The sequence below is a fragment of the Pollachius pollachius genome (assembly GCF_949987615.1).
Source record: "Pollachius pollachius genome assembly, chromosome: 3".
NCBI classification, from domain to species: Eukaryota; Metazoa; Chordata; class Actinopteri; order Gadiformes; family Gadidae; genus Pollachius; species Pollachius pollachius.
This window is the reverse complement of record NC_136936.1, coordinates 13,972,545-13,994,895: the sequence shown is the minus strand read 5'-3', so window position 1 is coordinate 13,994,895 and position 22,351 is coordinate 13,972,545. Positions and strand designations below refer to the sequence as shown.

At 44.1% G+C, this 22,351-nt stretch overlaps 1 protein-coding gene across 1 annotated transcript in view; it reads right to left on the bottom strand.

The window, feature by feature from the left end:
* The window catches only part of kirrel3b (kirre like nephrin family adhesion molecule 3b), a gene marked incomplete at both ends in the record, with an annotated part of 50,504 nt that extends 32,260 nt beyond the window's left edge, over window positions 1-18,244 (bottom strand). The window contains 4 exons of the mRNA XM_079732263.1: window positions 53-203; window positions 3,595-3,752; window positions 12,602-12,751; window positions 18,106-18,244. Coding sequence (XP_079588389.1) covers window positions 53-203; window positions 3,595-3,752; window positions 12,602-12,751; window positions 18,106-18,244 — 598 coding nt within the window. The remainder of the gene's footprint in view (window positions 1-52; window positions 204-3,594; window positions 3,753-12,601; window positions 12,752-18,105) is intronic.
* Window positions 18,245-22,351: the final 4,107 nt, after the last annotated feature.

The window sequence follows — 22,351 nt, the reverse complement described above, 5'->3', positions numbered from 1 at the left end:
TTGTGCATGTGTGTGTGTGTGTGTGTGTGTGTGTGTGTGTGTGTATTCTTACGTTGGATGTCGATGGTGACGCTGGTCTCCTTGCCGTTGGGGACGGCCTTGTTGGAGGCCTTGCAGATGATCTGCTGGCCCGTCTCCATGTTGGTGGGGGACAGGTACAGGGTGCTCACCGTGCTCTCCCTCCTGCCGTCCCGCAGCAGCGTCTAGACACCGACCCAGATGAGGATTAAGGTCAGAAGAGCGTTCGCCAATAACATTCAAATTAACCTTCAGGGAGGGGGGCGGGGTCATGGCTTTAAAATCGTATTAGGTTGTGAAATTGCAGTTTAATCAGGCTGGTTTAGTTTGGACTGGTCTGGTTTAATTTAGAAGAGCAAAACATGAAAGGGAAGTTTGAGTCAAAGGACCACTATTTTACCACCAAGTGTGATGTTGATTAACCATTACAAGCCGTTTCTACCCTCGAATGACTTCACAGGCGGGAGTGTCCACCCAGATAGATGTATGATGGATAGATCAGCCGCCTTGGTGGTTCAGTCCACTGGGTAGGATGGCAGCTTGATCTATCTATCAAACATCCTGGTGGACGCTTCCATGTTTGACGTCACTAGATGGGGGATTGCAAGATGTTGAAATGGAAAATCAACATCACACTTGGTGGTAAAATAAGGGACCTTTAAATAAAGAAAATGAATGACAGGAGAATGCTTCTGATTAAATAATTATTTTGTGTTATACAATTAAAGTGTCCAAAGACCTGTCGTTAAATTGGCAACAGTCTTGATATACCTATATGTTTTAAGCTCCTGCTGTTAGGTTTGAGACGTATCAGGAAAATGAATAAACAGCCATACCGGGATAAACTATCTTAAACTTTTCATCCCCCCCTCTACAGAGCCCTACATATCAACAATATCAGGGAATTGAAGGAGTTGAGTTTCGTGAGTCCATTTCTTACTTTTTATGTAAAGGACCGAGACACCAGAGATTAATGGCTGTGCCGCTGAAGCCTTGGTGCTCACCTCTAAAGCAGAAGGCATTAGCTGTCAGATGTGTGATGTGTCAATGTAATATCCTTTCTGAAGCAATCAGAATTGTTTCCCCCGTCGCCCTAAACCTGTCTGAAGTCATTAATCTTAGAGGAGGGGAATAGTTGGCTTCTGCATGGAATGCAACGCCGCACAACATTGTAAATTGATAATTTTTCATATCACTGAATATATCTACCCTGAAGCGTGCGCACACGGCCTCTTTGAACATAAGACGGGGAGGGGAGAATGGCGACGGGAGGAACGCAATTTAAGAAAAGTAAAGTGAAGGACGGCTTCAAATGTTTTCTGTCCGAATGAAGAAAACACGGAAATGTTTTCTGTTCATTCACCTTTCTTTTGTTCACATTGCCATCTATTATTTCCCCCAAAAAAACATCAACAGTGCTGACATGATATTATGAAGGAGGTGCGATGCTGGCTATTAGCGTTGATATGAATGGAGTTTGACTAACCACTGCCTAACACTAGATCTATCTTCCACACATACAGGACTAAAATACATGGTAATGTGCGCTGCGAAAATAATTAGTTGCTTTATTCGAAGGGAGTCTTTCCACACACCCATCACTTTTTGCGATATTAAAAGTAAATTGCTCCTAATTATACAAAAAAACCTCACCAAGATGGAGAACAGGTGAAAGTAATGGGATTCTACGGAGGAACAGTTACTGTAAAGTGCAAGCGTTTTAATGAGTGAATGTTGAATGTTGAGATGTTGAAATTAAATACAATTTAGCACTCGTGGAGGGTGGAGGGAAGCAATGTACTTTTTTTTTAGTTTAGTAAAAATCTGTCTTAGGCTCATGCTAACTTTTGGAATGCATCGGTAGGTATAACAAGATTTAATAACGTAAGTTAGAAAGAATTTCATGTTTAATTTGATGTATCTAATTTTCACTGTGAATCACTTCAGATAAAAAAACATGTTGGATCTCTGCACCTATACATTTTTTAATAGGAAATGTATCAAGATACTTGATGTCTCATTCATTGGATGGAAACGACACAATGCAAACACCATGACCATGACATTTAACTAAACAGCAACAAGGACACAAAAGGACCATATATATTTGCTTTCTCCTGATTCGAAAGCACTAACCATGGCAGATCCATTTTTTGTCCACCTAGTTAATATCGCACAATAGCTCAATTAACGATGAGATCAACTTCATCTGGTGAAAAGACCAGTGAAACCTTCGCTGCCCCTCTTCGATCACATCTGCTGTGCTGTCGTCTTCATCTGCTCTTTGTGGGAGAAAAAACCCATCGGGGCAGATGTCTTTCCTTTGTCTGCTGTTGATGTACCATCCACCTCTTTCTTCTCCAGAGAAATAAGAGCCCTATCGTTTTAATTGAGCCCATTGCCTTTTAATGGTACGCAATCAAGATAGTGGGAGAGGGAAAAAAGCAAGGAGACATATTTAGGCTCTGTGCAGGTGTTTGCCATCCATCAGCCCGGTATCAGCACAAAAAAAACACCTCAATATCGCTCCTCAATCTCGGAGAGGAAGCAGAAAGCAGGAAGAACACTCTCCGCCCACCATTAGTCAGGCGGCATCTCAGGCTACGGCTTCATTCAGATGGGCTCGCTGCCGCATCCCAGCCCAATCAATGGTGTTTATCTGCTCTTCGAAAGGAGCTGATAATGGGATAAGACAAGCGCACAGAGTGAGGTGGAGGGGTGGAAAGGGGGAAGGAGGAGGGGGTGGTAGCGGAGGATGAGGTGTTAGTACTCTAAAGTGCCTGGTGGTTTCATGTCCTTTAATGAAAATAGAACACGGCGGTGATGACTTCATGATTAACTGACAGGGGATGTGGGAGGGGGGCGGGGGGGAGGAGGCCACCAGTGCACATGTCACTCAAGGAAGCTACGGGGGGGAGGGGTCAAGAGACCACCGCGCCGTGGTTGATAGCGAGAGAGCGGGCATGCGAGGCACATTGTGGCTATACTGCTCGAAAGTGGTTTGAAAAAAGAAAAGCTCACAATGGGCTATAAGCATTGCCGTGTCTATAATTAAAGTTCATGAGAGTTCAGGATGTTTGCAAAAGCAGATTGTGTTATGAGTACGATGATGATGATGATGATGATGATGATGATGATGATGATGATGATGATGAGGAGAGAACAGTGGTTGCGAGCGATGCCGGTACAATCCGAGGACGGCTCTGGAATTGTTCAGTCACCTATGATCTGAAGGAACATCTGCTTGTCTCGTGTGATGGGATTTTTTTGCGGCAGGGAGGACCCAAATCTTTTGCAAATCCTGTAAGCATATCTGGAGGGGATTCGCACTCAGTTCTTAGCAGTGTCTGCTGTGTCGAGTCAAATGACTAACCATGACACACGGCATCATCGAAGCATGCTACAGCTGGGCCCGCATGTCCCCGAGGATGGCAGAATCATTTGCAACACAATGAAGAAATCACAGACCGGATGACGGGTCATGGTATTACGCGGCGAGCTCAGTGTCTCAGCATGAGAAAGTTAACTTGAAACGGGGTTTGAAGTAAAGTAATTGACACACACCTCAATGCTTACCTTGGAGTACATGGCCCCGTTCAGGACCTCCCCGTTCCGGATCCAGATGATGGAGGCGGCCGGCTTGGCGTTGTCGGCGTGGCAGGTCAAGTTGAGTGGATCGCCTGCTCTGAGGCTCACCACAGGACCCCCAGTGATCACTGGATCCTCAGGGGCCACTGCAGCGGGAGAGAGAGAGAGAGAGAGAGAGAGAGAGAGAGAGAGAGAGAGAGAGAGAGAGAGAGAGAGAGAGAGAGAGAGAGAGAGATTAATTAACAACCAATTACCTTTAATTGGTTTTTAAGAAAATATGATATGGAGATAATTAGGAAGGAATTAATTATGTAAATATAGCCAAAGTTATTCAGAGAAAAACTAAATAGTTTGCTAGATTTAAGTTATTTTCGCATTGTCTGATGTTGTTGATTTTGTAATTTTATATGTGCATATAGAGATGAAAAGATACTTCACTCAATTTAATTACTCTCTTTTTCAATAACGTCTTTCTTAATTCTAACTGAAGTGAATTATTGATTAAAAACTTAGTAGAGAACTAAGAGAACTAACTTGAGCGCACATATTGTACATTAAATTACTGCGTATAAAAAGCTTACTTGATAAACATATATGAGCGCCATATGGTGCATTCAATTTTGGAGTTGAATAAGTAAAGAGAATATGGATTTTCATTTGATGTTGAAATTCTTCATTCCCGACCTGTTTTAATTAAAATTGTCAAGATTGTTTATAATCCACAGAAAGTGTTGCCAGAAAATCAAGCAATTTCAAATCCAATCAAATTACCCCACTGCACAAGTTCTTAATCCATAATTTATCATAACCAGCTGAAGATGTTCTAACCTAACCGTATCTATTAATTATCTGAATACTATTTCCCCAACTCTCATCAGATCAGCAGTTTCATGCCTATTTTTAAAAGAATGTCATGCTGGCACAAAATTTATCGGGTAACTTTAAAATAAGCTGTAAAACTATTTCTAGGTTACTCACAATTAATGACTTCTATTTACAAGAAGAAAATGGTCTAGAGGGGGCTATCTTATGAGTATATAGGCCAAAGAGGGACCATAAAATATGACTTTATTCTGCTCTTGCTAGCAATACAGCTATTATATTGATGCTTCATTTTTCCTAACCATTGAAATTACGCTAAATATGAATACATTTCATCCATATCAGTGAACAAACATTTGAGTTTTTGTTCTCATGCCCATATCAGTTTAACCCGAATAGCATCAAGTACAAAACAAACGCTATTTATTTTCAAGACTCATTGCTTCCAATTTTAGACGTTAGGGGCATAGTGTTTGATTTTCAAATGTAGCATTTATTCTGGTCCCTTACTCCAATACACTTTCATCTGGTCCTCATTAAAATGCACCGAGGTGGGATGAAGGCAGAGGAATTAGAGGTCAGCACTCGTAGATCACACAAAAGAGAGTTTGCTGATCTATGCAAGTGCAGCAGAATCTTGGTGGGAATATGGTCACCTTGTAATTCTGTATCAGCAATTGGAAACAAGGTCAAGACGATTGTTTTGGCTTTTCCATATCTTAAATATAGAACTGTGCAGTATGCAGATAAGGCCCCTGGCTCTCTGTGAAAGGACTGCTGAGATGGGTGATTCAATAGACGTTATTTATCCTGCTCTGTTCATTTCCATCATACTTTTTATGTCACACTTTGTGTTCAATTTTCGCCCCACTACTGCTGGTTCAGCACTATGCTCAGTAGAACGTACTGAGACATCCTTGCATACATGAATACAATCAATGACAGACATGTCATATGTGAACATCAACATATCACATTATGTGTGAGGCGGACAAGTTCTGCTGGCACATTTGATAAAGAAACCCATTGATAGTTTATTTGAAATGATGTAAATTGATTAATTATTTACCCGTACCAATATAGACTGAAGATTTGCCTGGGTAAATCAGACCCTATAGGCATGGCTTCTTAACCATTCCGCCCTCCCAATAAAGACCGCATTTTTACCTGGGTCTGGAAGATGTGCGAAACCACGTGTTGAACTTCTTCAATTCACAGTTGAAGAGTCATATTCATTAAAAATGAAAACTTAAGAGGCTAATTTGTATTTAAATATTTTGGACACACATTTTTCCAAAATAAACATTGCAGCCTCATTTTTCATCTCAGTCATTTGACAAAAGGTTCATAATTGTGACTGACACTTCTCAGTTGCTAATGACAGCCTTGACGTAAAAAGTAATTGCATTCCTGCAGAAGAGGTTGTAGATTGAGTTTTCTTACCCAATATGCGATAATTTAAAGATAGCTTAGGTGTTGAGATAGTTCTATATTTAAACCTACACTATGGGACTTTTTTGACACTCATGTTGTCTCTTTTGGTTTCTAAAGGGCATCAAATTAACACTTTGCCGTAGCCACATATCGGATTTGGCAGAAGTAGTTGTGTTAGCTGTTTGGATTGATTGCCCTTGTTTAATTATGGGGGTGTATGGCTGAAACGCCAGCACTGATCACACGGGCAGACTGAAACCTGTTTGACTGATTTTACAAATATTCAGTTAACGTTTGGCAACGGAAAGCATGACAGCTTTAAAGATTGCGTTACAGATCAAAATGAATCATTCATTATTTGATTAAAGAGCCTTTAGGGGGGGTTTATTGCTATTTTCCTTACAGATGTCAAATCATTTTGGATTAGCAAACATAACAAATGGAGGAATTAATGGGAGAATTGTCAATTTATTTGTAAGGATTCCAAATATTCTAAATGCTTGCCACCGGATTGGTTTCTAGGCAACACCGGATGGAATGGATTTTCAAGCATATGCAACACAGACAGAACAATCGTACATCGCCATGATGACTGATAAATCAAGTAAAAACGTTAGTGCTGTACCACCAATATAGCTCACATTGTTATATATTTTAAGTAGTGCGTCTGCCTTCATAAAACGTACAAATAGTAAAGCAGTACAAAATCATATATATATAAAAAAAAACAATGTATACAAATAAACATAACCCTGCCAACACATAACTGCGTTTGTGTTCACCTTTATCTACTCTTGAGGACGTATTTTAAGGCAGCATTAAACTAATGGTGAGTAAAGCCATAACAGCCACTACTATTTATTCCAAATTTCTTAAGTGATTATTTCCAAAGAGATTTCCAGGAGAAAAAAGACTAAAAACCAAACCTTGGGCTATGTCTCAGCTCTCACACTTCCTTATCGCCTCAGATACAGTAGGTGAGGCCACTGTTTCATTAACCCACCAATATAATTTAATTGAATCGCATCACCTCATCCCATATGAGACAATGGGGCTTATTTCACGTTCTTCCTCCTGCCACTACTACCGTGGTGTCAATGCACACAACCACATGTAGTAACCATTAACCCGGCCAACGCCTCCGCGAAAGGAAACAGTGAAGTCAGACTGATTGGATTTCAGTTAGATCATTTATTTTTAGTGTATAATCAAAGAGATCCATAAACGGGAGCAAGGCATTTTGATGTGTAATTAACACAACAGCGCAAGGCTAGTAAGTCTGTCGCTTTCCAGGAATAGGGGTCTGAGTAAAGGTTATAAAAGCTGCTCCTCGGCTCTGTCCTCCCCAGAGACGATTCAATTCCCCAGACTGCCCTCTTTCGAGGCCTTAAATTGGTCTTACGGGAACTGGATGGCAGGAGCCTTCCTGGCTCCGGTCTTTTTGGCTCTTTTAGGTCCAGTTTTTTAGGGTTGTGCAACGAATGGCCTCGTTGATGGCACTGGCTTACTACGGGTCGAAAGGAACTGGAAACGACGGCATGGAGAGGGGAAGAGAGTTCTGCATACCCTGGCAGTGTGGAAACGTGCCTAGGCTAGGAAAGGCATTTTTGGCGGCAAACAAACGTTATAGAGAGTCGGAAAGGCAAAACATTGGCTGCAGGCGCGATCGCTGTGGCGCCGGGGTGCTTCAGCTACGTCCAGAGCAACAACGAGGCTTCCCGATTCCCCCGTCACATTTTTTGTCAAAGAAATGCTACGGCTGCCGCCCGCCTGTCACGCCCATGGTGACAGCTCGCAGTGTTTGTGATAAATCGATCAGGGGTTGGAGAGAAAAAAGAGAAAATAGCAAATCTTCAGGAGAGAAACACCCAGTGTAGGCGGGTCCCGAAGACAAGCGCTGGCTCACTGCACAAATCGCTTCCAGCTCTGTCACTGTACACCTGTTTGGAGAGCCGCAGGATGCGACGACAGGTGTGCGTGTCTGCATACGAATAAAGTGTAGAGCTGAGGAGTATTCTTCTTTTCACACAGATCTGTTCGATGTCTGGTTGATTTTAAATAACTTAGCCGAGATCAGCTGAAACCTTTTACAACCTGCTTGGTTTTTGTATTGGCGATCTGCGATTGGACTGCCAAATTAGGCAGTAGACCGTCAATGAAATGTTGTGTGGGGAGTAGGGATGAAAACTGAAGAGCAAACCCCTTAAGATGAATCGGCATAAGGTTAAGAGTAAAGAAACAGCAGAGCTGTTAGAAATGTGAAGATAATGAAGGGAACAGGTGGGACTCTGGCAGCGTTGGTAAAGGTTGTGATGACATTACTGCTACTGCTACGCTACTGTCATGCTACTTTTAAACAACAACGTACTGTACATAAACGAAAAGTACCATATCATTGAAAACTCTGAGTATTATTATTATAAATAGCTTATATTTTAGTACAAATGCAATGAATATAGAGGTTAAACAGAGTTAATGTTCATGTTCTATTAGGTTGAACATTATTCTTGCTTTGTAGAAACCGTGAAAAACTGCAGATGCAATCTTTCAAGCATAATGATGCATCTGCTCTCAGCCTCACAGATATTAGGCTTATAGTGCAGGACAGCTGAAATGGCAAAAAGGCAAATACTACAAATGTTACTGCCACATTTCCACCCACAGTGAATAGAGATTAGGAGGCCTTATCTTTCCACACTGTATAAGATCCAATTTTTTTTTTGTTAAGAACAGATAAGCCACACACAAATGTAACAAGCGGCTTCTTTGTTCATTGTTAACAGATAAATGGTCTTGGCTAAATCTTTGATCCATGCCATACCGTCATAGGACTTGGAAGATGCAGAAGAGAAAGAGAAGAAAGAGTGAAAAAGGGCGAGACAGTGAGAAAAAGTAATTTGAAGAGTTGGAAAGAGCCAATTAAATGAATATGGAAAGATGTTACAATAGCATAAAACAACAAAAACATATGGATGGATGGATATGGATGGGTGAACTTTTATGTCGGGAAGGATTATGTGTTGCTTTTACGCTTCACAATGGTACATCTAAACCTTTTTTGCAGAAATTCAAATGAATACAACCGAAACCTTGCACAGGACATCTTAATCCAATGGCAAAGATAGCAACTTGATTTTGCCCTGTCGGAATCCTCCTGTAAGTTGCGTTTAGGTCCATAGGACAAATCCCCTGCATAATCTTCAAGGTCTTATCCCCGCAATACCTAGACTTGTGCTTATTTATTCGAGTCAAGTAAATCCAGCGACAAGGTGAATTTGATGTAGGGCAACCAGTGGGGTCTCCAACCCACAAGCTTTTACAAACTCAACCGGTAAATCAGTCCAACAGAATCTGCACATCATGTTCCACTGCCAGCCAAAAAGCCATCATCCATAGCGAAACATCTTTGATTCAGGTAAGGCTAAATCTATTTCATTTTAACACGTCCAATGTATGCTGTGAGATATTTCATGCTAGTAAAGATTGTAGATTTAATGAGATACAATGCCGAAAAAGGGGAGCGATGTTTCCATCATAGCTACAACTAAATACTCATAACATGAAGGCAAGAGCCACAAAGATGTTGGGATAATAGTGAGATAACTACTCATCCATTAATTCTAAGTATACTAACTATTTTCATTGTAACTTGGCACCCTGTGCAGTTTTGAATTACCTCAACTTTTAACTTTGATTTAATTGAATTTTTAGCATATGTCATTATTTAAAGTTGAATAAGGAGACACAACGTGCGCACTTGCACGGCTCACTTGGTGTCACGTCAGTAACTATAATGCAAATTAGAGGGTTTTTTTTCGTAATGGAGAGAACATGCAGTGTTAAGGTGTTAAGGCGTCGGATGGGCTGCAGAGTGACTGGTAGGTAAATCACCATCTAGTCGATAGAGTCTCACCTTACGAGTGCGATATGCATATTTTCCTTTTTCTCTGCGAGGAGAGTTCAACAAGTTGCTGGGAACAATGTAATAAATACCTTCATCAAAAAGTCCCTGGGTCACAGTTGATCTCAGCTGCTCCCTGCGCCCCCTAACCAAAGTAGGCACATTACAGCCAAACCTCGGAGCCCTGCCAGCTAGCCGTAGGGCACATATAATTAGCCTCGGGGGTCTTTTTGGGGTACCAGAAACCCCCTCCGTTCTCCACCTTCATTACTAATTCAAAAGACCTTGACTCTCCTTTGGCAATCAGGGGGTAAGCCTCCCGTACAAATCATCCCTGCTTTCAGACAAGAGACCTTGGCTGTTTATCCTTACAAGATTTATTCGTGAAAGGGTTCTTTTGGTGAAGGTGAGGGTGTTTTTTTAATTAACCTCTATTTTAGCATTTTTTATTTTCTTCTTCTTCATCGACACGCATTGAAGGCACCGCACAAATTACACTGCCAAATAAATAATTGTATGGATTACCTGGTCGGTTTCGAAGTTTTAAATCATACGTTTTGAAGGCGTAATGAAGTAGAGTCGAGAATATACTTTTAGTTTTGTGAGGCATTAACACGTGTATTAAAGCACAATAATTAAAGTTGGTACCCTTGTTATTGTAGTTGGGGTGGCATTTTATTAAGTGTTTCTTTGTACCGCTCGCGTGGGCGAGTAAAAAGTTGCGTGCGATAACACAGAGAGAAGGGTTGCCGTTAATGTTGAGTTATGAGGGCTGTGGTTTGATGTTTATTTTAGCTGTCAGGTAAAATAAAAAAAAGTGAGATGAGGGGCATGTGTGTCGCTTTTTGTGTCGGTGTTGTGTAGGGGTGGGGGGTGAGTTTTGGTATGGTTGAGTGTGTGTGTGTGTGTGTGTTTGTGTGTTTGTGTGTTTGTGTGTTTATGTGTGTGTGTGGGGTATGGGCTGCACCGCCGCATTCCTTCCAAGCCGATAGACGCACTTTGTCACTACTGGCAGCTTTAACTGACAGCCGAGAGTAGGCTATGCAATGACAGAGACCGTACATATATTTATTTTACTACATGTGTGTCAGCCTAGGGCTCATTCAATGTATTCAGGGATTGGCCTTGCCAGCCAGGGGATTTACCTAATGTATTCTACAGGATTCAGGCTGAAAAACTTCACAATGCCAAACAGGAACACACAGAGTTATGAGAACACCTTTCTTACAACCTTTTCATTTTCATGTTGATGGCTCATTTCTTTCTCTGGCCTTGATCTGCCTTTTATCGACCAATGCCTCCTCAAAGAGAGAGCAAATATATTCAATGCAGATCAAACTGTGTTGACTATCTGAGGGGAGTTTGGATGACGCAGAACACAGTGAGTCGACCCTGGTGTGCTACTTCAGTTCCTACAGTGGTGAAGTAGCAGAGCGGTATTTTAGAAGATTTAAAAGAGCGTCAACACAGCAAACACTTAAAACCCTCTCCGCTAAAGGGAGAAGGGGGCTGTTACACTGTCAAAAGTTTTGTCAAATGTGTGAAAGGTGTCGACAGTTGCTCAGCAACAACAATTTACATCAATGAATCCAAACGGATCCACGGCGCATGAATAAAGTGTGTGGATGTGCGTCCTTAATTAGACTCCCTCCCTCCCCTGTTCATGGAACAAATAGCTGTGAACACGTACACTTTGCAAGCCTATTGTGTCTGAAAAGAAATTGTGCAAGACGGCGAGAATTTTTTACCAATATTCCTCATTATTAACATGTAGCCACTTATAAGAGGTCTCAGCATACGAAGAAACACGCGGTGCTAATTTGTCTCCCCCTCCTTCTCAAGAACAAATGGTTCGTTTTCGCTTTTCATTAACCCTGGATCAATACGGTTGGTTGCTGGCTCGTGAAATACAGACGGAGCCCCCCATACTTCTTCTATTCTTATGATTTCCAACACCCATTTCTTTTTCCCCTTGTTATTCTCTGGGCTTCTCTGGCTGGCTCTTTGGCCTGATCCCCCCTGCCCCCCCCTACATCCTCCTCCCCGCCCTCCATTGATGGACTCCCAAGGACAGATGCATGGAGGGACAGAGGGAGCAGCTCCGAGGACAGATCAAGACAAGAGCGGGCCGGTTTATAATAATGGTCCCCAATAAGGTGGAACTGGCAAAGCTGAACGATAACCCAATAGAGTTTCATTAACAACTAGTAACCTTTCAGGCTCCGTAATGAAAATGGAGGCTTTGTGGCAGAGAAAAGGAAATTAAAGTTGGGCGTGTAAGCGGTCTAATAACGTTTAGTGATGCTTCACACTTGCCGCCGAAAAGTAAAATCCTATTTTAATACAATTACTCTCTAATGTCGTGAATGGGGAAAATATGTCATTAGTTGTGTTGTTCATTATCATTTGGAGATTGTATTGATTGTATTGCATGGTGAAATTGGTTGTGCATGAACCCCCCCCGCCTAAATGTATTAGTATTGTTTCCCTCGTAAACATGCTTATGTGCCAACTGAGTGGATGTGTGCTGTAGCTATGTTAGCATGCATGTGTGTGTGTGTTTATCTTTGCATGCATCTGTGTGTGTATGTACATTATTGTGTGTGTGTGTGTGTGTGTGTAAGTACAAATTTAAATAATTGTGTGTTGGTGTGTGTGTGTGCACGTGCGTGCATGTTTAGACGTGTGTGCTTGTGTGTTCGCTTGTGCATGTGTGTGCCTGCACGTGTGTGTCTGTTTGTGCTTGTGTGTGTACATCTGTGCATGCGTGTGCACGTGTGTGTGTGTGTGCGTGCGTGCGTGTGTGTGTGTGTGTGTGCAGGTTGAGCCAACACTCACCCAGCACGGTGAGCCTTGCAGGGCGGGACCTCATGGCCGCCTGGATGGCCTGGCACTCGAATATAGCGTCGTCCATCAGTTCCACGCGCTGGATACGCAGGTGATGCTCTCCTGTACTGTGGTCTCCAATCACCGTGTAGCGGGGGTAGCCTGCAACACACAAACACACACACACACACACACACACACACACACACACACACACACACACACACACACACACACACACACACACACACACACTCTTTCAGTGCCAACCCATCTGAAGACGAAATCACAGATGTGCTTCTAAAATGGTGCATTGCTCTAACGATCATGCAGAACATATTCCATAGAGGATTCTACGATGACCAATAACCAGATGATATTGGGAACATTTATAAAACAGATTAGCATTTTTACGGATGGGCTCAGATGGGCCGAGCTTTGAATCATGGAGTGGGTGTGTGGTGATGTGGTTGGTGGTGGTGGTGGTGTTGGTAGATGGCTTCTCCCTGGCTGGCGCAATGCATGTGTGATGTTTCACATGTACCATTTTAATATAGCGAGGCAAACATAATACAAATCAAAGTCTGTTTTTATATCACTCATGGCAATGCAAATGAGCGGCTGTGGAGCTCAGTGCTCCAGGAGAAATGCGCTTTTATTACAAAGGCAAACAGTTCTGCTGGAGAGAGCGATGTTTAAGCCCTGCTCTCCAGCATGAGTTATAGTTTAATAATGGCGAGGAACGCAGAGCAGTATCCGCCACATCTGCCCATTTTACTCACGTCAGGTCTGATGGTGTTAAAGAAATAACTCTAACTGCTAACCAAATATGCGTCAGCATGGGTTTTTGTTAAGTGCAACCCTCCAACGGGGAACACAAAGACACAACCTAGGGGGAAAGAGAAAAACTAGTTTGATATCAGAGCTTCCTGGGGTATCACGTTACATTCTGCCTGTACTCGTTTTGCGGCTGCTGAAGATGTATTTTACGTTGATCACCGAAAAAACCAAACCTAAAAAATAAAGAAAGGTTTCCTCATCCTCCTGAGGCTGTTTAGGCAACCGATCCGCAATAAAAGGCACTTTAAAGGGATTGGAGGAATTTACCACATAACAAAAGAAAACCTGCTACAGTCAGCTCGCTGGTTTTTTTTATCAAAAAGAAGGCCGTGGCGTCGGGTGAGACGCTCCCATTCTGCTCTTCCTTCGCCTGAAAGTCAATCATACCACAGCTGAGGGATTACTGCCAACAAATGTCGGGAGGTAAAGTATTGATTTTCCACAGAGGGCCCGGCCATGTCTCACGCTTGCCTTCGGAAATTCCCAAACACTTCTGTATTTCACTATGGCGCTTTTGAAAGGCAGGTTATGGGGTTTTGCAGCTAAAGGGAACATAATAGACTGGCTGGGCCCTCTGATGCTCGTAAGTCCTGGAGTTCGTCTATTGGCCAAAACCATCATGTGCTAAAGTCCAATTACTGCCAGTTGCTTCATTGAATCCCATTCCCTTTAATAGAGCATGAAGTGGGCCGCGTTTTATGCTGGTGGGATGAGTTACAGCCGATTAAACCCCTGTCTGCATTTCATTGTCCCACATTTAGCCGGCTTTATTCTTAAGGGTCTATTTGATGGGAGGACAAAGGACGAAAGAAGGTCTTAATACAAAGATGAAAAAGATTGGGAAAAGAGACATAAAGTAAGCGGCCGGCAAACAGTTATGGGCCGGCGATGACGGTCACATTAGCGGGGTGCGTTTCGCTAAAATAAGTACTGCTCATTTTGATAAAAGCTCTTACAGCACGGCTCATGGTAATGTCCATGGATCATATGTGAGGGGGGGCTGCTATTGTAATAGAAGGCAGCGATGGTTAAGTAGACCTGATCATCGCTCTAAAAGCCTATTCATAACAGGGAAGCACATGGAGGGAAAATTAAAGTAATGATCAAGGGGCTTTTTCATTCTCAATATAATGCCTTGAGTGTACAATCTGCGGTTTTGTTCGCAATGTCACCAGGATAAGCATTGTATGTGCATCCACGTCTTACTCTTTGTTCAGGTTTATTGCATCGTAGCCTTTTGAGGGTTACCAGGTTTAGCTGTGCTTAGTTTAGCTCTGCTTTCAGTTTTCTACGAAAAACACCATGCTATTCTGTTAATAATTCTTTCAGCACAATAACCACATGTAAAATCTTTACATGATTTCTCAGAATAATTGCAAATAATTACATCCACTTAAACTTAAACCTTAAGAAAATTCATGCTAAATAAGGATTGAAATAAGACCGATAACATACTACACACCCTAGTTCAATGATCAGCGCCATCACAAAGGTAGATTTGATATTGCTCTGGCTATAAAGAAAATCTAACATGGCAAAAGTTATTCCCTTAACCTCACATAACACTTATTTAGAGATTTGATTTGGTATTATTCATTAAAATTGGAAACAAACTATGAACAAAAGACTGATTACCTCTGAGCATGAATGTGCATCTATAACCTCCCATTGATCTCAACGCATTCCAGCGACTATAATACGCAGCACAAACAATGTAAAATAGACTCATTAAGACGTAATGAATCCATCACCTCTGAAATGGATTTAGCCCTAGGCACGATCAATGGCACATGCTCACATGGATATCTGTATGCATCTTAACAAGTGTGTAGGTATGTGTGTGTAGGTGTCTGAGTTTGTGTGTGTATCTGTGTGTGTGTGTGTGTGTGTGTGTGTGTGTGTGTGTGTACACTTGAGTGCATGTGCACCTGTATGTGTGAGTGTTGATGTGTATCTGTGTACTCCAGAGTGAACCGCTTTACAAGCTCTGTGTACCTGCGTCTGTGCATGTGTGTGTGTGTGTGAATGTGGGTACACAAAGACACAAGAAGCAGCGACAGCTGATTTATGGCTGTCAGTATGAGTGTGTTTGACACAGTGTCACCAACAGGTGATAGAGTTAGGCAAGCTAGCTCTAGGGACAGGTGACCAACGTTCGGTCTGTTGACAGAGGACAAGCTGAGGGCGACAAACGCATGCTAGGACGTTTAGCTCCAAGGGCATGTGTGTGCATGCGCACATGCATGCTTTTGTGTATATGCGCGTGTATGTGCATGTATGTATGTGGGTTTGTGTGTACATTCCCATCTCCCCAACTCCCTCTGGTTGACTCCCGGGAGTTAGTTGGCTGCACTGCCGGCAATGACAGCATGAATAAATCCCCTATTCCCAACTCCCCATCAGTGTGTTTGTCTCCGCATTAGGGGCCTGCTTTCACTTTTGCTTTAAGGTAGCGTAGTAGAATACTGCAAATGAGTACAAATTGATAGAAAAAAAATGAAGGAACTTCGGAGGGGGAGGCCGGGAGGAATCACTGCCTTTTGTGTTGTCCTGCATTGAGTTGCTTTGCGCGAGGAGCTCTCTTGGTTTTAATCACCGCCCCTGTGTTTGGAAGCACAGGTCCCGTTGTGTAGGGCGTTGCTGTGCCTACTACACCCCCCCCACAACCTCCCCTTTTCTTCTGCAGAGCGAGGAGCAGACCTGTATTATGGAAATGCGCGACGTGACACGTGGAGCACCAAACATGTTTTATGTATACAGCTGCCACTTTGCTTTCGCTCACTGTGTGTCCCCAGCCCCGTGCACTCACACCGTCCCTCTGTTGCCGCTGACAAACACGCCAGCTCATCGGCGGGTAGCGGTGATAAAAAAGCACAGCTGTGCGGGACTTTTTTTTTCTTATCAGCCGCCCATCTAAACCCTACTGTTTCTCTTGTTTGACAGGCCCGTCTCCTGTTGCAAGTGTGCGAGAGGAATGGTCTTTTGTTATCGTTAATTTCTTGCTGGGCGTATGAAGGTGAAGACAGAGAGAAGTGTTTTCTAGGGTTAAGCCTATCTCGATATCCTCTGCCCACTCAGAGCCTCCTACGTAGGAGTGCTAAACTACGCCATTACGCCACCTCACTGACCTCCATCTTCTCTGCTTCCACTCTCGCTCTCTTGCTCTGCGTTGCTCTATCCATCACTCTTTTTTTTATATAATAATAGGAGGGAAAAATGATTATGCTACCCAAAAATTAAACGGTTCTCGGCTTTCGCAATATGCATAATCAATTTCTCTCTGTGTGAAATCTATTCCTCTCTCTGTGAAAACAGATCTTCTCCGTCTTTTTTCCCGCTCTATCGCTCTCTCCCACCTCTACCTCTCTTTTTGCTGTTTCTCCACCCTGTCTGGTTCTGCCTGCCTCTTCCCGTGTCAATGTTTTACCTTCCCTTCCCTACTACTACTGCAAAATCACCACTTAAATGGTTGGCGGACGTGTGTTTACTGCAAACCGCTTGTCTTTCTTCCTTTCGGGGAACAAGTCTCATCCACTGTGGTTTAATCATCCACCGCTGTCTTGTGACACGGAAAGCATACAAGAAGAGTTTCTGAAGGTCAAGGGGGGCGGCCGGTTCCCAATCTTCCGTGGACTACATATTTAATCATTACCAATCATAAGAGACTTTTATGTGTAAGGCCGATCCTGGTTGAATCTAAGTGTGGTCGTGCCCCGAATCGCAACTCCTCCTCGACAACGATATGGATTTCCTTCTTAGTCTTGGAGGAAAGGCATTTGACAACAATCAGCTAGGTCTCTCTAGCTAAAACGCTAAAAGCCCCCGTTGTTTATTTTTGTAAAAAGTCCTTCAGTTGAATTAAAAACAGTGTGATGCTCTTTTGGAAACATTAATCCACACCTTTCTGGAGATCTACTAATTTGCTACAGCCGTGCTGAGCACTATTTTTGTTTTACATGAGTGATGTGTTCATGAATATTCAATGGACCTAAAGTGGCTGAACAACAGGCTACAAAACGAGTAGTAGTAAAATCGAGTTTCAAATTAAACAATTTACCCAATTATACAAAGCGCTGTGATTAAACAAGGTGAGCTTCTCTTCAAAAAGTCGTTTGCCGGCTTAAAGCACTGGTGGGGGACAGATGGCACTATTGATTCCACATTAAACTTGGATTACTCTGCTTCTCTCGCCCAACACACATTATTATATCATTAGTTTTAGCCGCGGTGTCAAATGAGGGACCGGTGCGCAGCCCAGGCTTAGTGCCGATGAGCTGGGTGAGAACAACAAGCCTGGGATGCCTCATTTCAGCTCTATACACACATCGTTTCACCATCCTCCCCTGCAATATGAATTTGTTATGTTCTGTGCTCCGCAACTCATTAAATGTGTAACATTTTGTGCAACCTGATGCACGGGGATTATTATGATTGTTAATATTACAGGATGCCCGCCGAGTGACTCTCTTCGCCAAAGTGTCTGGGCTCTGACAGACGGGAGGCACTCGCCTGTGACAGAAAGTCACGTCGGGGTGGAACTTTATCTCCCTTACAGGAGTAGATGTCTGGTTAGTCATTAAAAGAGAACAAGAGTTGTGGGAGGGAAAGATGAAAAATAAACGACACAGATGACAAGCGGATATGAGTGTTAAAAGACGCTGCAAAGGACTTCCTACCGGAAAGATCCCGGCCCACGCCCAGGGCGAGGCCGTCCTTGATCCAGAGGACAACGCCATGGTAACCAGGGATAGAGCAGGGCAGGGTCACCGGCTGGCCCGCCACCACCACCAGGTCCTGGGGCTGCTGGGAAAACATGGCCTCTGACCCTGAAAGCAGAAGGAGAACACAGGAGGGGGTCAGACTCACCCATTTAACACGCATTTGTTTATTTCAATATTTTATGAATGCAAACAGAACGACTCAACGCACACCTTGAACACGCATCAATCAGACACACAAACAACCCCCAAAAACACCAGAAGCCCATTTCCACTTGCTCAATCACCTCTCACCCTTAGCACCCCTCTGTCTCCCACTTCCCGCACCCCCACCCCGCTCCGGTCTGGGCCACGACATGAAGCTAAGAGGTTGCATCAGAGGTGCTAATGCAACATCCGGGTGGTGTGTGTGGGGGAGGTGTGTGTGGAGGAGGTGGGGGTCTTAAAGACAAGTCAGTCATCAGCCACAAGGCACCATCTGGGTCTCTGGGTTTCCTTAGCACAGGACACTTTAGACGACGGTTTTACCTGTGCCCCTTTCGGAGCAGATATGAACGGGGTCATATCTGACAACGCCGTCTGACATGCCGCGCTTTTACGTCAGCCTCACACCCGTGTCTGCTTAGCTCTCTCCCACCGCCACGCGGCCATTATTAACCAGCAGCGCCTTAGCCGCACTCCCGGGACACATGGCCAGTCCAAGCGGAAAAGAGGTGCCCGGGGAACTCCATTAAGAGGAAGAGGGTTCGCAGCTGACTGGTGGGAGTTGATGGTGATGGTGAGGGCGGCAGGTAGGTGGGGGCGGCAGGGTTTTTAAAGGGCGGATGGAAGTGAAGGGAAGGTGCAAGTATGAACTGGCAGCAGCAGATGCTGTGCATTGGAGGGGGATTGTAACACCAAGCGGCAGATGCTCACTGACACAGACGCACACACGCACACGCACACACACACCGAGACACACACACACACACACACACACACACACACACACACACACACACACACACAGACACAGAAACACCCGCGCACAAACATCGAAGAGAAAGCAGGTTAACAAGTGGCACTTGTCTCTCACTTCACTGAACCAGACTTGACTTTGATTCTGTTCCCATTTCACTCTCATTTGCTTACTTTCAAGTTGAGTCTCTTGGAAAACGGGTGATAATAAGTTGCTTAAAACGGCTCGATACTCTTCAACTGTCTCCCACGTCAGGCACTTATGAAGTCGGGAGCTGTCTCAGACACAAACACTTTTTAGAGAGGCACCCAGTCGTAGGCCCACAAGGGAACAATCCAAAAAAAAGGGAAGGAAAGGACATTTTGCAATAAAAGGTATAATTGCCGAATCGTCAAACCTCGTGAAGTTACCCCTTAGACGTCATGTATTAGATTCCCTACAATATGTTTTGTTTGCCTCAAGGGCAATTACTTATCCTATTACAGACCAGGAAATTGAGTAGCTTTGTTGTATAACATCATGTCCCATCAGAGAAAATAATTTCGCAAACACAATCACATTAATTTAGTTGCAATATTTCATTAGCATTCATATATAAATCATTCCCCAGCCTCGGACCCTGCTATATCTGATTGATGCCACGTTCATGTTTGTGCAGCAACACTGGCACATGCACATTAAAACACCCATGTCCATGCCCTGCTTCACTTGACGTACTGCCATTAGTAAGAAAACATCAGGGAAATAAATGAGAACATAAAGTCAGAATATATTGAACTCTTTATCTTCAGAAAACATGACAGCTTGACAGAACACTGCTCCATTTTGGTTTTGTCAGTTTAATAAATTATCAAGGGAAAGAGTGTGTTTGTTTGTGTGCGTGAGTGTGCATGTCTCTGTGAAGTTATGTATGTGTGTATAAGCATCTGTGTGTCTTGTGTACACGATTGTGTGAATTTGGGTGCATGTACGTATCTATATGTTAGTCTGTATACGCGTGCATGTGTCTGTGAGTGTTTGCATGCATGCATGTATGTGTGTGTGTGTGTGTGTGTGTGTGTGTGTGTGTGTGTGTGTGTGTGCGTGTGTACGGGTGCAAACATGTCAAAACCATACATTAAGGGAGTCATGATGCTCAGAGGCCAAGCAGTGTCCCAGCTAGCCGATGTCCACTCTCCATATCCACCGACCTTCAGCCCATGTCAGCCCTTCCCAGGAGCCTGGTCACCCACCCCCCCAACATGGGAGGCCTGGTCTGGGGCTGTGTGCAGGGGCACAAGGCAGCCTGGAGGCCAGCCTGCGATGGCTGGAGACAGCCACTCACAGAGAGAGTTTCTTGGCAGCACATGTCATCGTCGCGGAAGAAACATACTGCCGGTTCAATTCAGCGATCCCTCGCATTCCAGCCATGTTCAGATTTGTATTTTTCTCGCGCCTGGTCCAGCCTCTAGCTCCCGCTGTAATTGATTTAATGTCAGCGGATATATGTCTCTCTCTTGGCACCTTTCAAGTCTGCAGATATCCCCCTCCACAACCATGGCAGACCACACCCTCCTCCTCCCTCCCTCTACCAGACTGCGATTCTCTCCCCATTCCCGTTCATTTGAAATTGAATAAAACAAAGCAGACATATGAGATAGCGGCCTCACATCATCTGTAGCTTTAAGTTGTATAAATGGCTGTTTTGAAGGAGCCCTCACCAGGCCTGGTGTGCCTCTCTCTCTAAGTGTGCCTGGAAACACAGCTAGCCTTTTGCTCTTCATATCATCAAACCTCCTTGAAAAACATATCATGCCGTCTTGAGTAACGTCAAAGCGAGGTTTGTGTGTGCGTGTGTCTCGATAAGAAAGTGTGCCAAACACTGCACGGCATTCCCTGTTTGAACGACCCGAGAGGTTGGTGGGAGTACCGTCGAGTGTAAGGCAGTGCCTCGTCCACTTTACAAATTCAATTGTGGATTTTCTTTTTCCTTCTTCATTTCCTGTGATGTGGTTTGGGGTGCTGGAGTTTTGGATTCGAGGCACTGATGCAACTCAAATCAAGGCTAGAGGGCCAAGGTGAGTTGACAACCACCCCTGTCTACCTCCCTCCCTCCTTTCTTCCATTTAAATTCATTATTTATTGAATGGCCCTGTCCGCCTCATCTCTTCGCACTCATGCTATGATAGGAACCTACAGGGCATGTTGGAGTCTTTTTTTTTCCCTTCACTGTTATTCCACCTCCTCCTCTCTCTCTCTCTCTCTCTCTCTGTATAACACCTCACGAGCTTAGTGCTCGGAGCTCAACGCACGCTGCTTTTGTTTCAGGGATGCAGGCGGAGGAGGAGGAGGAGGATGAGGAGGAGGAGGAGGAGGAGTGGGAGTTGAGGGGTTAGCTGAGGAGTGGGATGTGAGGCGGATGAGAAGGAGAGGGAGGTGAGTAAAAGGAGGGGGAGGGGAGATGAGGGGGAGGAGAAGGAGGAGGAGGGGGAGGTAAGATGATGGGGAGGAGGAGGGGGAAGTGGCAGGGGGGAGAGGGAGGGGAGAGGGAGGGGGAGATGATGGGGAGGAGGAGGGGGAGGTAAGGGGGAGAAGACGGAGGAGGAGGGTAGATGAGGGGTGGGAGGGGGAAGACGGGAAGAGGATGGGCGAGGGAGGGGCAGGTGACGGGGGGAGCAGTATGTGAAGAGGGAGGGGGAGTTGAGGGGGAGGAGGAGGAATATCAGGGCTCAGGTGTGTGTGGAGCTGGAGTAACGTGTTAATAATTCGTTATCAGGCATGCAAAGAGGGTGGAATGGGCCTGGCGCGTCTGGACATGCAAGTGCAGCGAGAGACAAATGGGTGCTGATATGAAGGGTCAGGCTGGGCAAATGTGTTTGCATTAACAAAACGTGTAAATCTAATTCCTGGCGGTTGTCCTTTCATATAACATGTGCATGTGTTTAGCAATATGAGTTCACGAGACCGGCGTAAACAGTGTAGCTGTGCGCCAAGCAACCTTGTGTTTACAGAGCTCCAACATGCAAGGAAACTAAGTGTTCAAGGTAGATGGAAACATCAATCAAAACTAATACAATTAAAAATCAACAGGCGTTTGCTTTTAACATTGGCATGCAGGTGTACAAAGGTGGCATGCGGGCCCACATTCAGTAATAACTAATCAATGGGAATAGGTTAGAACGTGTGTACAATATGAACCAGCAACATGTACGCAGTGTTTATGGATCAAGTTATCAACCATACACCTCTGAAAAAGCTGCCGCCATA